General features: G+C 39.4%; 2 protein-coding genes across 3 annotated transcripts in view; both read right to left on the bottom strand.

Moving 5' to 3' along the window:
• Positions 1-219: 219 nt before the first annotated feature.
• On the bottom strand, positions 220-11,318 carry LOC140939162 (uncharacterized). 2 transcript variants are annotated; one of them, XM_073388722.1, is made up of 2 exons: positions 11,087-11,318; positions 220-942 (listed from the first exon to the last, which is right to left on the bottom strand). In XM_073388722.1, the coding sequence occupies exon 2, from the start codon at positions 936-938 to the stop codon at positions 360-362; it is 579 nt and encodes a 192-aa protein (XP_073244823.1). In that variant the 5' UTR covers positions 939-942; positions 11,087-11,318; the 3' UTR covers positions 220-359. The 2 variants fall into 2 exon arrangements, with proteins under 2 accessions (XP_073244823.1, XP_073244832.1); XM_073388731.1 differs by lacking the exon at positions 11,087-11,318 and adding an exon at positions 3,521-3,644.
• A 2,905-nt stretch (positions 11,319-14,223) lies between these two features.
• The window catches only part of LOC140939151 (protein kinase C and casein kinase substrate in neurons protein 2-like), a 9,199-nt gene continuing 5,615 nt past the window's right edge, over positions 14,224-17,807 (bottom strand). Inside the window, exons 3-5 of the mRNA XM_073388713.1 lie at positions 17,608-17,807; positions 16,133-16,253; positions 14,224-14,691 (exon numbers count right to left, since the gene is read on the bottom strand). The exon at positions 17,608-17,807 is cut by the window's right edge and continues 137 nt beyond it. Coding sequence (XP_073244814.1) covers positions 14,554-14,691; positions 16,133-16,253; positions 17,608-17,807 — 459 coding nt within the window. The 3' untranslated portion in view covers positions 14,224-14,553. The remainder of the gene's footprint in view (positions 14,692-16,132; positions 16,254-17,607) is intronic.

Genomic DNA, 17,807 nt, shown 5'->3' with positions numbered 1-17,807 from the left:
ATAAAAAAAATTAAAATGAAATATAGAAATTCTTTGAATTTTGGCTTTCGCCACTTCTGAGAGTGAAAAGTTGGAAAATAGTGTTAAAACTCTTATTTATACACAAAAATTGTCAAAATCAATAAGTCACTCTAAAACCTCTATATATTTTTTTCACTTTAATTAGCTATAAATTACTTTTAATTAGACACCAAATTACGAGGGTTAACAAGCCAAAGTTTAAATTCCTTATACGCCTGATTACAATGACAAGTACTCTTTTTCAGTGCGATGTATTAGTTTAATTTAATAAACAGTTAGGAAGCCGAGTTATTGTGCTAAAACCATTTCCATTTTAGAGTAAATTAAGGTGGAATGTTTTACCAGCCTATTTTAAAACTGAATGGACCGAGGTCAAGCTCTAAACCATCTTCGGAGACAATGGCGCCTCCAAAACCCGGGACAATGGCTCCAACGCCGCCGTAGCCAGCTCGTAGGGCGCCTCGTACCCCAATGTCAGCGCCAACCTTGACTGGGCCTGCTTGAAGCATTCCTGATCCAATATTGTACCCAACTTCAGCTTGAATTCCCCTTTCTCCAATACGACCCTCAGCTCCACCGCTCAGACCCTGTACCCCCGCTCCAAGCGATCCAGCATGGAATTCAGCTTGCCCGACACTTCCTTTAATACCAATATAGGCTTCATCCTGGTCAGCCTTTAAACCCACATTTCCAGAAGGCAAATCTGCTTCAAGGGAGACTTTATTCTTTTTACTAACTGCTCTATTACGAGCAAGCCTTAATTCTGCATGCATATCGTCAACTTCAACCTCTGGCCCGCGGCGGTACCCGGGTTTCCTGAATTCTTTATCTGGATCATACTTGGTATCTATTTCCACACTGTATCCAATGTCATCCCCGATTCCCTCACCTCCTGGCGAAGAATTGTCATTGCTCATATTGCTAAATTGTAAAAAGGTAAGTGTAGAAAAAATGTTAGCGTAAAATTGTGTATGGTTGATGGATAGACATTAAAGCACATTGTATTCTCTGAGCAAGCCCGGCCACTACTGCACTTGGAACAATAAATAAACCATGCCCCTGCGCCAAGCTTTTCCTTGGCTATTAGTACGGGACCCGTACATCGACTTTTTTTTGCTATTCATACGGGATTCTGTCTTAATTTATTAGGATTAAGCACTGGCAATACTAATTAGGCTTAAGCAACAGAAACAGTGATTAGGGTTAAGCACTGACTCGAATTTAGGATAACGATTGTTGCGATATGTATTAAAATCAAACACATTTCAGCCGCAAATACTATAGATTCTACGCCCAGAGATCGATTCTCAATCTAGCCACACTGAATTTTTTTCCTTTAAAATTTGCCACTGAATTTTCAGTTTTCCTTAAAAATTGAACAGTGGTTGAAGGGACTTACTCTTTCATGGACATTTGTTGACCAGAAATTTCAAGAGACTTAGAAATTTCATATAGATTTCAAGAAGAGACTTAATCCCGTATGAATAGCAAATACACGTCGGGGAGCATGCAGGGGGCGAGGGGAAGAAAGTACCGCGCCTTTTGCGCTTCCCATCATCCCATCGTCATTTTTTAAAATTTTTTTAAATTTTTTATTAGCGGAAGTTTATAATTCTTTTGGAGCTGAAGCTAGACGGTGCTTATCAATTTGATAAATTTAAGTTAATTGAGTTAATTGATCTCAATAAACAAAAGTTATTACTATTTTGGTTATGAAACAATTTCCATTAATCACTATAGACAAATTTTAAGAGTAAAATGCCGTGTTTTAGTCAAAAATTGCACAGGCAAAAAAAAAGAAACTACCGCGCTTCCCCACCCCCCTCCCCCCCACCCTCTCCTCCGGCCCACTCTCTACATAAATTATGAACCTCCCTAACGCAATTTTCAAGGTAAGAGTTTGCAAAAAGATACCAGATTTTAAGAATGGTGAATCGTAAGTCGATAGAGAAATACAATTAAATGTATTCGATGGAACTACGAAAACTACAGAAATTGCTGAAACTACCAGAATCATGAAAATTCACAAGATCGTCTACTGAAATACATGCAGGGGATGTGAGGCCACTGCTGAATCATTTACTTGGAATTTTCATTTTCCGAAAAAAGACTTCATGTGAAACCAGAATATACTAGCGGAAATTTAAATAAAAGGTCGGAGTGACTCCTTAGCCAAATCAGATATATGTTACACTGTTTACCCCACCATATCGTATTTCTGCCTTGATCTCTAAGATGACATCTTTTTTCCTTTAGTTAGTACTTTAGGTGACTGTATAACTAATAAAATGTAAAGTCGATCCCAAAAATGACTCGAAAACTGGTCCAAAACGCGTTCATCGTTCAGTAAGTCCATCGCCTGACCGACGGGATATATGTCAACAATAAAGAACGGAAATTGATGTTGTGACCCGGCTCTATATTGTGACACTAGAATTATTGAGTTCTTCCAACAACGAATGTTTCTCGGAATCGTGCCTCATGAGCAATTGTAAAATTGAAAAACTGATGGTTAAATTAGTTGCTGTTTGGACTTTCATCAACGTTGCACCATTAAAGTTTCAGCTAACTTTCCGCACTACACTCTTTTCTGTTATACACACTGTAGCAACGGGGCAGAGTCTAAAAAGTGCTGTGATTTTCGCACACAAACTAGATCTGTTGGGGATCTCATGGTCATGATATTCTTGGTAAAAAACTCTCAATACTCGATTAGTTGCGAGTGCTTCTACTTGCTATGAGGCCAGATCATGTCGCTGAGTCGCTTATTAAGTGACCATTAAATAAGATCAATAAAAGATGGGGGCGAAAATTTCATAAAATTTAACCTTAGCGTTAATGGTACAGCGGCACCCAACGATAGTTTCCTCCTAAATACATTGAAAACACTTTTTGGGCTATTCAGAGTACTTTTAGATCTCTAGAGATCGTCCCAAGCGGCGCTATAAAACTTTGTATCTGTTTGGTCATCCCAGGGCAACTTGAGCCTTTTCGAAATTACAAAGGCTTGAGTTTAATTTTCAAAAATTTAAAATGCAATTTGACATATTATGAAAGTGAGACATTTTCTGATTCCTCTCGCCATCCCATTTTTGAATCCGAAACTTAAATTTTAGGTTTCCCTTTTTTTTTTATTAAAAATAGCCTAACTTAGGAAGTGAAATGTGAAAATTCTGAAGTTCAGAAAATCGTAGGAAATTTATTGCATAAGCTTCGCAAATTGTTCATGAATGGAACATGGCGCCGTCATCCAGAAATTTTTAGCCGTCTTCTATAGAAAATTGTACGACTAGGCAATATTTGCTTCTCCTGAAAGATATTTTACAGAAAACAGTCGTTGGGTGCCTCTGAGGTAACGTATCAGCAGCAAAAACCCGGAATCAAACAGAAAACAAAGTGACACTTTCAAGCAGCTAAAGCTGATAAACCGGATGCGCAAACGGAGCCGGCACCAAAACCAGGACGTTATTTCAGACTGTCTAGCGCGCGTTTCACTTACCCTTGTTGTGCAAAGGGAAACAGCTCCCAATCAACTGCAAACAGTTAGCTCGAGTTAAGTTCTTTGGAATGAGCGTCACAATGTTGGTCCAAATTGCAATTTTTTATTGCTAATTTGATCTCAGCAAAAGGGAAAACACCGTCCGAAAACCCCTCCTTTTCCTTAAAAGGCAATAGGAGGAGGCTATCAATATTTTTCTCAGAAATCACGGCCAAAGTTTAACAAACAATTTCATGTGTGATGCTTCCATTTGCCGGAAGAAATATTGACCTCCCACGCAGATTAAAAGGGCCTTGTCACGTGTTCCACCTCCACAACGGTATACGCGGCGTCACGTGTTCCTCCCACACAAATGAACTCATGACGAAGGACGAAAAAGAAACTAGAGGATTAGCATGAACATGAAGATGAATGTTTCTACTACAATCTTTATACCCTCTGAACTGGCTTCTGGTGTATTTCCACTCGGTTTCGTTTTCCTTATTAGTTGAGTTTTACCGCAAAAAGAAAGCGCCTTTTTATACCCCATCTATACTCCGTTCCCGATTTGTAGTTGTACTGAAGACACAGCAGGAGCGTTCAAAACTCCTCAAATTGGTCCTTTCACTTCAATTTCCCTAACATAATAGTGTAAATCCCCTGCCGTTCTTGTTAGCTTACATATCGACAGGCGTTATTTAGCTTAGAACGAAGGTAAAGAGGACACAGCCAAGCAGGGCGCAGGGAGATAGGGCGTCAGGTTGAAACGCTCATACGCAACTCTCTGGTTCAGCTGTAATACGAAGGAGCACTGGAACTACAGTAGTTCGCCTTTCCGCTCTCGATCCGCTGAGTTAGGTTCGGATTTAGTGCTTTATTAGTCTTTAGATCGCTACAATCCATAATCACATTTAATATTTAGCGCATTTTTGTTCGATACATAAAAAATCTTTAAGTCATATTTTGTTCTTGGTCATAGAAGTTTGTCCTTTTTCGCCATTTGTATTTAAGCTTATGTAGGGTCAAAATGGCCTATCGAGCAATACAGGTTGAAGGTCGAGTTTTAGCTTGCCATTCAAAACTAAATGATAATAAACGGCTACAAAAAGTATGTAATGGTTTTTTAAATTTTGTGCATGCAAATTATTACAGTGATCTTTTGTGACACTTAAAACATTCAATGTTTTTAACTTCTCAAGTGGCGGCTTCATAAGGGCGATGGCAAGGGTTTTTTTTGTTTACGTTGGCAATTAGCTTGCTAGGCTTTCCTGTTTTGATGCAGTAATTACTTAAAATTCTTGTCCGAAAACACCCATAATGTTTTAGTCTAGTGCACGCACTCGTTCAATTGCATCTTTGGGAAAACCGAATGCAATATATACCCTTGCCTTTCTGTGTCTGATTTGGGATTGAACTCACCTAAGAAATTTACAAAGCTAAGGAAGGGTTCATAATTTACGTAGAGAAGGGGGGACTATGGCGATTTTTTTGAGGGTGGGAGGGCACGAGTTTTTAGATTAACCTTCTGCCAATATGACTGAAGGTATAAAGCAGGAGCCGTCAAAAACGTTTCAGTCAACACCGCCACTGTGTTTCTCTCTTTCCGCAGGGATCTCCTTGTGAAACTAAGAGGCTGGGGAGAGGGGAAAAGGGAGCATGCAGGGGGCGAAGGGAAGGTGTACCTTGCCTTTTGCTCTTCCCATCATCCCATTGCGCTTATTATTTTTGTCGCGTTCGTCAGAACGCATCCTAATCTGGTGTTCCTGTGGCACTATGGCAGAAATTTTCGATCTACCACGGACGACTGCAAATTAGATTAGCCCCCTCCCCCCTCCGGCAATTAAATTCTATCAGGGGCACCTCGGTCGGGAAACTGGACTCGTTTCGACTCGATTTCCTTTCCGTAATTTTTCCGCAATTGACGAACGCTGATCCGTAATCAATGATTACCTCTAGTTTATTTTTTTATTTAAAATTTTATTAATGACATTGACTGGCAGAATTTTATAATTCTTTCGTTACTGAAGCTAGACGGTGCTTATCAATTTGATAAATTTAAGTTAATTGATCTCAATAAACTAAAGTTATTAATATTTTTAGTTATGAAACAAAATTGTCATTAATCACTATAGACAAATTTTAAGAATAAAATGTCTTGTTTTAGTCTGACTGTCATCTGGGTGTTTTAAGTCGGGGTGGTTGTGGAGGAGGGGGGAGTCATGTATTTTTCCTATAGTTGTGGGATATGGGAGGAGGGAGGAGGGAAAAAACATACCAAATAATAGGGGGGCGGGTTCCAAAAATTGCACCAAAAAAAACACTAAAATCACCATGATACTGTTTCCGCCTCCTCTCTACATAAATTATGTATCTCCCAAACGCAGTTTTCACGGTAAGAATTTTTCAAAATATATCAGATTTTCAAAATGGTGAATCGTAAGTCGGCAGAGAAATGCAAATAATTCGACGGGACCACGAAAACTACAGAAATTGCTGAAACTACCAGAATCATGAAAATTCGCAAGATCGTCTACAAAATACAGGGGATGCGAGGCCACTGCTGAATCATTTACTTGGAATTTTCATTTTCCGAAAAGAGACTTCATGTGAAACCAGAATTACCTAGTGGGAATTTAGATAAAAGGTTGGAGTGACTCCGTAGCCAAATCAGATATATGTTACATTGTTTACCCCGCCATACCGTATTTCTGCCTTGATCTCTAAGATGACATCTCGATCTTTTCGTTTAGTTAGTACTTTAGGTGACTGTATAACTAAGAAAATGTAAACTCAATCCCAAAAATGACTCGAAAACTGGTCCAAAACGCGTTCATCGTTCAGTAAGTCCATCGCCTGACCAACGGGATATATGTCAACAATAAAGAACGGAAATTAGTTTTGTTACCCGGCTCTATATTGTGACACTAGAATTATTGAGTTCATCCGACAACGGCTGTTTCCCGGAATCGTGCCTCATGATCAATTGTAAAATTGAAAAACTTATGATTAAATTAGTTGCTGGTTGGACTTTCATCAAAGTTGTACCATTAAAGTTTCAGCTAACTTTCAGCACTACACTCTTTTCTGTTATACACACTGTAGCAACGGGGTAGAATCGAAAGAGTCCTGTGATCTTCGCACACAAAGTGGATCTGTTGGGGATCTCATGCTCATGATATTTTGGTAAAAAACTCTCAATACTCGATAAGTTGCGAGTGTTTCTACTTGCTATCAGGACAGCTCATATCGCTGAGTCTCTTACTAAGTGACCATTAAATAAGATCATTAAAAGATTTTGGGGGCGAAAATTTCATAAAATTTAGCCTTAGCGGGGTACAGCGGCACCCAACGATTGTTTGCTCCTAAATACAGGGAAAATTTGCAAAAAACTGGCGAACTACCAAAATATTAAAACAAAGAAAAAAAAATATGGACATCTGGTGCATAAATGCCTGAGATAGTTTTATCTAATTCCATAACTATGCAGAACCGATTATAAATGTGATTAAAATATAAGGTATCGGTATTTCGGTATTTGCCATTTTTTCTTACGGTATTGCGATATTGGGTACCCCCAAATGTCCCCATCAGTTGTCATAGCGTCGATTCAGGTATTTCATAAGTTGTCATAATTTATGCGTCATACTCTTTTTGGCACGGTACTTGGCAGAATTGAATGAGTATCTTCACACGCAAACTAGATCTGTTGGGGATCTCATGATATTCTTGCTAAATAACTCTCAATACTTGATAAGGAGCCCCGATAAGTTGCTAGTGCTTCTCCTTGCTTTCAGGGCTCATGTCGCTGAGTCGCTTCCTACGTGACGATTGAATAAGATCATTAAAAGATTGGGGCTAAAATTTCATAAAATTTAGCCTTTAAATTGTGCGTTAATGGTACAGGGGCACCCAACGACAGTTTCCTCCTAAATATAGTGAACCAAACACTTTTTAGGCTATTCAGTGTACTATTAGATCTCTAGCAATAGTTCCAAGCAGTGCTATAAAATTTGAATCGTGTTTGATCATCCTAGGGTTGAAATTACAAGGGCTTGAGTCAAGTTATTTCCAAAGATTTAAAATGCAATTTGACATATATTATAAAAATGAGATATTTTTGAATCCGAAACTGAAATTTTAGGTTTCCTTGTTTTTTTATTTACAGAAAATAGCCTAGCTTACGAAGTGAAATATGAAAATCAAAGTTCAGAAAATCGTAGGGAATTTATTACATAAGCTTCGAAAGTGGTTCATGAATGGAACAGGGCGCTGTCATCTAGAAATTTTTAGCCGTCCTCAATAGAAAATTGTACGACTAGGCAATATTTGCTTCTCCTAAAAGATGTTTTAGAGATAACAGTCGTTGGGTGCCTCTTATGGTAACATATTAGCAAACAGAAACTGATAAAGCGGATGCGCAAACGGACCCTCACCAAAACCAGGAAATTATTTCAGACTGTCTAGCGCGCGTTCCACTTACCCTTGTTGTGCAAAGGGAAACAGCTCTCAATCAACTGCAAAACAGTTAGCTCGAGTTAAGTTCTTTGGAATGAGCGTCACAATGTTGGTCTAAATTGGATTTTATTGCTAATTTGATCTCAGCAGAAGGGAAAACACCGTCCGAAAACCTCCTCCTTTTTCTTTAAAAGGCAATAGGAGGAGGCTGTCAATATTTTTCTTAGAAATCACGGCCAAAGTACAACAAACAATTTCATGTGTGATGCTTCCATTTGCCAAAAGAAATATTGGCCTCCCACGAAAATTATAAGGACCTCGTCACGTGTTCCACCTCCACAACGGTATACGCGGCGTCACGTGTTCCTCCCACACAAATGAACTCGTGACGAAGGCCAAAAAAAACTAGACGATTTTCATGAACATGAAGATGAATGTTTCTAATACAATCTTAATACCCTCTGAATTGGCTTTTGGTGTGTTTCCTTTCAGTTTCGTTTTCCTTATTACTTTACCTCCGTTGAGTTTTACCGCAGAAAGAAGGCGCCTTTTTATACCCCATCTATACTCCGTTCCCGATTTGTAGTTGTACTGAAGACACAGCAGGAGCGTTCAATACTCCTCAAATTGGTCCTTTCACTTCAATTTCCCTAACATAATAGTGTAAATCCCCTGCCGTTCTTGTTAACTTACATATCAACAGGCGTTATTTAGCTTAGAACGAAGGTAAGGAGGAGACAGCCAAGCAGGGCGTAGGGAGAGAGGGCGTTGAAACGCTCATACGCAGCTCTCTGGTTCAGTTTGTACTGGAACTAGTTCGCCTTTCCGCTCTCGATCCGCAAAGTTAGGTTCGAATGTATTGCTTTATGTCTTTAGATCGCTGTAATCCATAATGTCCATAATCACATTTAATATTTAACGCATTTTTCAGTGCGATACATAAAAAATCTTTAGGTGATATTTTGTTCTTGGTCTTAGACGTTTGTGTTTTTTCGCCTTTTTATTTAAGCTTATGTATTGTCAAAATGGCCTATCGAGCAATACAGGTTGAAGGTCGAGTTTTAACTTGCCATTCAAAACTGAATGATAATAAACGGCTACAAAAAATATTTAATGGTTTTTTAAATTTTGTGCATGCAAATTTTTACAGTAATCTTTTGTGACACTTAAATCATTCAATGTTTTTAACTTCTGAAGTGGCGGCTTCATAAGGGCGATGGCAAGGTTTTTTTGTGTTTGTTAGCAATTAGCTTGCTAGGCTTTCCCGCTTTGATGCAGTAATTACTTAAAATTCTTTGTCCAAAAACACCCATAGAAATGTTTTACTCCAGTGCACGCACTCGTTCAATTGCATCTTTTGGAAAACCAAATACAATATATACCCTTGCCTTTCTGTGTCTGATTTCGGATTGAACTCACCTAAGAAATTTACAAAGCTAAGAAACGGTTCATAATTTACGTAGAGAAGTGGGGACTATGGCGATTTTTTTGAGGGGGGGAGGGCATGAGTTTTTAGATTAAATTTCTGCCAATATGACTGAAGGTATAAAGCAGGAGCCGTCAAAAACGTTTCAATCAACACCGCCACTGTGTTTCTCTCTCTCAGCAGGGATCTCCTTGTGAAACTAGAAGGCTGGGGGGAGGGGGAAAGGGAGCATGCAGGGGGCGAAGGGGAGGAGTACCGCGCATTTGCTCTTCCCATCAACCCATCGTGCTTATTATTTTTCTCGCGGTCGTCAGAACGCATCCTAATCTGGTGTTCCTGTGGCAATATGCCAGAAATTTTCGATCTACCACGGACGACTGCAAATTAAATTAGCCCCCCCCCCCCCCCCTCCCCCAACTAAATTCTATCAGGGGGACCTCGGTCGGGAAATTGGACTCCTTTCGACCCGATTTGGTTTCCGTAATTTATCCGCAATTGACGAACGCTGATCGGTAATCAATGATTACCTCTAGTTTATTTTTTTATTTGAAATTTAATTAATGACATACTGGCAGAAGTTTATAATCATTTGTTGCTGAAGGTAGACGGTGCTTATCCCAGTTTGATAAATTTAAGTTAATTAATCTCAATAAACAAAAGTGATTAATATTTTTGGTTATGAGATAATTGTCATTAATCCCTATAGACAAATTTTAAGAATAGAATGTCTTATTTTAGTCTGACTGTCATCAGGGTGTTTTAAGTCGGGGTGGTGATGGTGGAGGAGGGGGAAGTCATGTTTTTTTCTTATAGTTGCGGGATATGGAATGAGGGGGGAGGGAAAAAACATACCAAATAATAGGGGGGCGGGTTCCAAAAATTGCACCAAAAACAAAAAAACACTAAAATCACCATGATACTGTTTCCGCCTCCTCTCTACATAAAATTATGTACCTCCCAAACGCAGTTTTCACTGTAAGAGTTTTTCAAAACATACCAGATTTTCAAAATGGTGAATTGTAAGTCGACAGGGAAATGCAAATGATTTGACGGGACCACGAGAACTACAGAAATTGCTGAAACTACCAGAATCATGAAAATTCGCAAGATCGTCTACAAAATACAGGGGATGCGAGGCCACTGCTGAATCATTTACTTGAAAGTTTCATTTTCCGAAAAAAGACTTCATGTGAAACCAGAATTACGTACCTAGTGGAAATTTAGATAAAGGTTGGAGTGATCCTTAGCCAAATCAGATACATGTTACATTGTTTACCACGCCATTGTATTTCTGCCTTGACCTTTAAGATGACATCTCTTTTCCTTTACTGAGTTAGTACTTTAGGTGACCTTATAACTAAGAAAATGTAAACTCAATGACTCAATCCCAAAAATGACTCGAAAACTGGTTCAAAACGCGTTCATCGTTCAGTAAGTCCATCGCCTGACCAACGGGATATATGTCAACAATAAAGAACGGAAACTAATGTTGTGACCCGGCTCTATATTGTGACACTAGACTGATTACAGAGTTATTCCGACAACGGCTGTTTCCCGGAATCGTGCCTCATGATCAATTGTAAAATTGAAAAACTCTTGATTAAATTAGTTGCTGGTTGAAGTTTTATCAACGTTGCACCTTTAAAGTTTCAGCTAACTTTCCGCACTATACTCTTTTCTGTTATACACAATTTACCTACACTTACCCTTGTTGTGCAAAGGGAAACAGCTCTCAATCAACTGCAAACAGTTAGCTCGAGTTAAGTTCTTTGGAATGAGCGTCACAATGTTGGCCCAAATTGCATTTTTATCGCTAATTTGATCTCAGCAGAAGGGAAAACACCGTCCGAAAACCCCTCCTTTTGCCTTTTAGGCAAAAAGAGGAGGCTATCAATATTTTTCTTAGGAACCACGGCCAAAGTACAACAAACCATTTCATGTGCGATGCTTCCATTTGCCGGAAGAAATATTGGCCTCCCACGCAAATTAAAAGGGCCTCGTCACATGCTCCACCTCCACAACTGTATACGCGGCGTCACGTGTTCCTCCCACACAAATGAACTCATGACGAAGGACGAAAAAGAAACTAGAGGATTTACATGAACATGAAGATGAATGTTTCTACTACAATCTTTATACCCTCTGAACTGGCTTCTGGTGTATTTCCACTCGGTTTCGTTTTCCTTATTAGTTTACCTCCGTTAAGTTTTACCGCAAAAAGAAAGCACCTTTTTATACCCCATCTATACTCCGTTCCCGATTTGTAGTTGTACTGAAGACACAGCAGGAGCGTTCAAAACTCCTCAAATTAGTCCTTTCACTTCAATTTCCCTAACTTAAAAGTGTAAATCCCCTGCCGTTCTTGTTAACTTACATATCGACAGGCGTTAGTTAGCTTAGCGCGAAGGTAAGGAGGACACAGCCGAGCAGCGCGTAGGGAGATGGGGCGTTGAAAATCTCCGGTTCAGCTGTGATGCGGAGGAGGACTGGTACTTTGCCTTTCCGCTCTGATCTTAACCTGAGATTAGGCTCTTTTTTCGTTTCGCTTTGTAACATCCCGTCGAGCAAGGCGAAAGGAAAAGAGAGCCTGAAACAAACCTTCTACGAAACGTCTGCCGCCCACTTTTTTGATTGATTGACATTTGCTGAATCAGCCAACCAAAATTACTTCCGTTGCATGCTTTTTTTAGGATGCAATTTTTTCATAAGTAGAAAAATGCAGACCCGCTGACTTAAAAAATAGCTTTTATCTTTTTTCAACTAAAAAAAACAGTCAGCAAAATCACAAGTTAACTTCTTGAAAGATTATACGAGATCTTCAAGGTTATTTCTGTTGGCGTATATTATTACTCACTCGCTGTGCTCGTTCGTAAGATATTGTTTTTGACAGGAGAAATAAAATTCATATCTTCAAGCCGCCGTGTATTGTTCTTTTTAGCGGAGCTCCACGCTCGAGCGCGCTTCGGAGTGCCATAGCTAAGAAAATCTATCCATCTTAGAAAATTTGGTAATCACGTGACCGTACACCGACCGCCACCTACCGTCTGTCCTCACCACAGGGAAACCACACATTCTAGCTATAGACAGTAGTTGGGAAGCCCAGGTGCAACCTGACCTTGCACATCCATGTTGTGATCAATTGACAGCTGTCAAAATAGGGTATCCGCTGACCAGTACCACCTGACCTTATCGCGGACTCAAGTATCGACCCATCGAGGTCGAGTATTTTTCTTAGGTTATCCGCTGACAAGTTTCTAGTTTTCTTAACGATCGCAGGCTCAAGTTAAATTTTTTTAAGTGCATAGGAAATAAGTTGTGCTTATGAGCTGCACTAATAAAATTTTGATTGCAATCTGACCTCGGACAATGTTTACATGCATGTTTACATGCTTTCTCAGCGTTATGAACCTGCAAGCCGTGAAAGTCTAAAAATATATGAATCTGACCCAGAGAGAGTCTTCACCCCCCCGCCTAGGCTTCACTATACAAAGCAAAGTTAGTGAAACAGATCCTGAGACAGATTGAAGAACTGAGGGAAAATGGGGATACCGTGAGTGACGCAGCAATGCAGCAAAGCACTTCAATAACTTTTCCACCGTTGATTCAGAATTTGGTGATAATTTTACCGTCTTTCCCACTTTCGTTCCTACTGATACATTAAAACCTAAACAGCGTCTGAACAGCATAACATGACAGATGATCGATCGCCGGATGATGTACACCTACCTTATTCCATCAGTTCCCTTCATTATAATTTTGATTCATACGGCGGCAATTTAACCAAAACCTTAGTTGAGCAACGATCAAATTTTTTTATCTATTCTTCAATAAAGCTAGCACTAGGAATGTCCTCTGGAGTAAGATCGACTTGATCGTCCCCCATGTTAGTTATTTTAAATTTACCACGAGGGCTATTAAGCCTCACTTCCATGCAACTTCCGTTTTTTTCTGGAATCGGAGTATTACGAATGGACATGCAGAAATAGCAAAGAAATTAATCTGGCCAAACTCAATTCGAGATTTACTTTCGAGAGGGACTTGACCGAGTCATTTGTCTGGTCCTCAAAATTACGATAATCGTCATTTTGAGGCCAAATAAGAAATAACAATAATCGTCATTTCGGTGTCGAGATCATGTTGATTCAAGATCGCAACCTCGTTCCAAGGTTCTCTGAAGGCAGAGCAAGATAAAAATTTCGCGCGCTATTCGTAGCATTCCCCGTTGCCAATATTCCAAGAGGAATCTTGAGTACTAGGGTGACTCCAGTTACGTGTCGGATGCGTGTGGACGGGCAAATTCGATTTGAATACGAATACGTGTGGACGTGGAAATTTTTGAATTCGGAAAGATCCAGATGTGTGTGGGCGGGGTCTTAAATGAAGCTATTGACGTTTATGATTTTTATGACATACATGTTCTATTGTCGTAGTAAAAGTCTTGAATACCTTAATTCGCTAAAGTTTCAGTTCATGAAATCGCGAAAATTAAGTGACTTATGTTCCAAATTTACGAATAATCGCTAAATTTAAGTGCCGCTAAATAAGGATCTTTTAAAATCGCTAAATTAACGTGTCGCCAAAATTTCATGTAATAAGGTGTTCAGTTTTCCCAGGAGCACTTGAAAACAATAAGATATGCAAAACTAATAAAGGGGCAAACGGAGTGTATTATGAAGGCTTCGAAAATAGAGAACTGAAAAGGTTTTAAATCTTACTGAAAATTTGTACACTGTTAGCAGTTTATCGCGAACATCGTGGTTTCCCTAAAGTTAACTTAAAACCAGGATACTTTACACTTGTAAGTGATCGTTCAAAAAAATCAGCAGACGGTATGACAGCTCTAAAACAGGCACTATTTCTATTTGTATAGTTATATTACTACCTTCATTTAAAATGTTTCCAGAACGTGCGTAAAAATGACTGGAATGAATATGTACATGTTTTCTTTTAACAATTAACTGTAAAATCTGTAAGTGTTTTGTATATGAAAAATTGCGATACTCAGTACATGATATCAAATCACGTCTACGTAAAACAAGAAAAAAACTATGAAACACGCAAGCTTAATCAACACAATGCTGTGTATGTATCATCGTCTGTCAGACCTACGACTGAGTGAAGGAAATACTGTATTCTTGTTTTTTCCTCATTTTTTTCTTTAAATCCGCTGAATTTATAGTGTCGTACAAACAGAACTCTTTTTGGTTCCAGGGGAACTAGAGTCTGCTTGAGGGATATCTTTTTGATTGACAGCTGTCTGTTGTTGCTGTAGTATGACTGTCTGTTGCTGCTCCTCCTGTCCTGTGTATTCCTGGAATATTAATGTACATTTTGCGTTGTTATTTAATTCAGTAATTTGTTGCGAACGGGTGAACACTATAACTGATCAGCATACTCTAAAAGTTAAGCCAGCTAGGTGATCGCCTTTTTGTCAGTAAAGATGGACTCCGTGAATAGATTAGGCTATGTTCAACCGTCAAACTTTTGACGAACCTAATGCTAATGAGTGAGAAAAATAGATTTTGCTAATTAGCATTCTCTATTTTCCAATTCCACATAATACACTCTGTTTGCCCCCCAAATTTTGCATAAACCATTGTTTTTAAATGCTCCTGGGAGTATTGCATTTTCCCAAGAGTATTTTAAGACAATAAGTTATGTAAAATTTGGGGGGCAGACAGAGTGTATTATGGGGAATTGGAAAATAGTCAATTAGGTCCGTCACATGTGAAGTTTGACGTTTGACCTGGGCCTCCGTTTATATGGAGAAAACTTGACCCCAGCTCTCCTGGGCGAGCCAACGTTTTATACATTTCCTTAAAAACGTGCCGAACCGTTTACATGAGAAACAAAACGTTGACTCGGCTAGAATGATGACCAGCCTAGCCGAGTCACCCTTTTGTGATGGCATGGTGACCCTCCACGCCGGGTCGACTTTTTTCCATAAAAACCGTGCTCTGGCTCGCCCAACCGGGTCACCTCGGTCACCACGATACAATCAGAGGGTTTGCGAGTGGTGTTTTAGACAATCAGAGCATGCATAAACGTTGCTGGCTCGGGCAAAGGGGGTCAACATTTTTCTTGCGTAAACGCTTGTTAAAGTTGACTCGGCTGGCCGAGCCAAAGTGTTGAAAAATGGAGAAAAGTTGGTCACCCTTCAAAGCGAGCTAACATCTTTTTCTCATGTTAATGGTTCGCCACGTTTTGTGAAAAAATGTATGAAAAGCTGGCTTGCCCAGGGTAGCTCGGGTAGGCGAGTGACTTTTTCTCCACATAAACGGGCCAAGTAATATCGGACTTGGTAGTTTCCGTGACCTAATGAAGTGGGATGCTTCTCGTACAGAGTCAAGGTCACCATAAAATTGGACCTAAGGTAAATTAGATCCCCTATTGCGGCCTAAAGAATAGGAGTTACAGCGCATCAAAATGGTGCAACAGTTTACCCAATGAAGTTGAAATTTCTAGATCTTTTAGCATTATCCAAACTAAACATATTTTCAGATCTGCGCGTTTTTTTTAAATTACTATTACTATTGCTATTATTATCATTATCATTATTGCCAATATATAACTTACAGAGAAAGAGAGGGAATTCTTTATTTTTAAATTTGGATTTGTAAAAGTATTTAATTTGTACCGAATCTGAAAACTAGTTTCATAACTAAGAGTGCTCACTAGTCTTAAGACTAGAGCAAATTTGAACACCTTCACATTTACGGTAAATGTGGAAATTTAACACGTTTTATTTTTACCTCAAATTCTGGCCATTTTGTTGGCATGTCAACCCCACAGTTAACAGACCACCAAGAAATATCAGCGGGGACGTCTGTTGCTTCAAAAGCTGCATTCAGTTCACTGTAGATACTGGATATCCTGCACAATCAAAGGCAAGTTAACACGATATAACAAGTACATGTACAGGCAGCAGCAGGGGTTAGCTCAGTCGGTAGAACGTTTGATTCCAGAGGGGGAGGTCCCAGTGGGGGGGGGGGGTATTAGGGGTAATTCTTGCTGTGTATGTGCCGCTGGCCTCTCAGAGTCCTTTCCCCATTTACAGTCTATTCTGTGGCCAATTATAGACTCCATTTTAGTCAATTTTGGACAAGGGCGGTAATTTTATTTTTTAATTCCAACTTAGTCACTTTTTATTTAAGTATCTACCTTATCAATCCTTTAAATAGGTCATCCTAAAAATGACCTACAGTACAAACATTCTGGTACGTTTGCTAACTGTAAATATCGAGAACTGTCTTACCCCAAAAATCCGAAAATGTGCGACCCCATTACAATCAAATGCTACCCTATCCAGCGGCACATCCCCATCAGCCTTTCACATGTATCAGGAAGTACTCCACCCCGGTGGTAGGGCGCGGGTTTGATGGGGCCGGACCAATACTCAGGGTCTTACAGTAACTGAGAATGAAGGTATTGCCTTTGCCTCGCGGACAGCTAGTCCTTCGCGTGGCACGGATGACCAGGTAAAATGGCGGTCCCGTCCTACAAACAAGCATTCAACAGGCATTGAAGAACACTTGTCGATTTTATTATTTGAAGAAATTTTATTATTTCACGAAAATGTATAGTTTTGCAGCATGTCTTTGAACGATCTCTCCAAAAATATGGGATTCAAAAGACCTAAGACCCGATGTCTACCGGACCCGAAAAGCTGTTTCATTTTATGTACAGTATTCCGTGTGTACATGCAACAGGGGCACCCAACGACCGTTTTCTGTAAAAGATCTGTTCGGAGGAGTAAAAATTACCTAGAATTTTCTATAGCTTGAGAAAGGCTAAAAAATTTCTAGAGGACCGTTCAATTCACGTACAATTTCGACACTTATCTCAAATTTCCTACGATTTTCTAAAGTTTAATTTTTCGCATTTCACTCCCTAGGCTAAGCTATTTTTCTTGGACAAAGAAAACCTAAAATTTTCGGATTCGAAAATGCGATGGAGTGAGGAATCAGAAAAGTTTTTACTTTCGCAAGAATTTAATTTGCATCTAAAATTTTCAGGAAAATGATACTGCTTGTAATTTCGAAGACTCAAGTTGCCCTACGATGACCGAACAGATACAAATTTTACAGCGTCGTTTTTAATAGAAAGCATTTCTAGAGATCTAAAAGTACTCTGGATAGCCTAAAAAGTGTTTTCAATGCATTTAGGAGGAAACTGTCACTGGAGGAACCTGATGCAAGATCAAGGTCTCATCATTTACGGGACTTACCTGTTAAAGTGTGGTGCTAATGACATCTGCTGGCAGTAATTAAGTAATGTTTGCTTAAAGAAATTCTTCCTCTCCTCTTCAGACTGCTGGCATTTGTTGAAAACATAACGCATATCCTCCACATACTTTGGGTTATAATTTCCGATATCCCTCAGACTTTCTTCGTACTTTCCTTTTGTGACTTGCACATCGTTAGCAGC

The sequence above is a fragment of the Porites lutea genome, chromosome 1, assembly GCF_958299795.1.
Source record: "Porites lutea chromosome 1, jaPorLute2.1, whole genome shotgun sequence".
NCBI classification, from domain to species: domain Eukaryota; kingdom Metazoa; phylum Cnidaria; class Anthozoa; order Scleractinia; family Poritidae; genus Porites; species Porites lutea.
The sequence above is the reverse complement of the archived record's forward strand: the minus strand, read 5'-3'. Positions and strand labels throughout refer to the sequence as shown.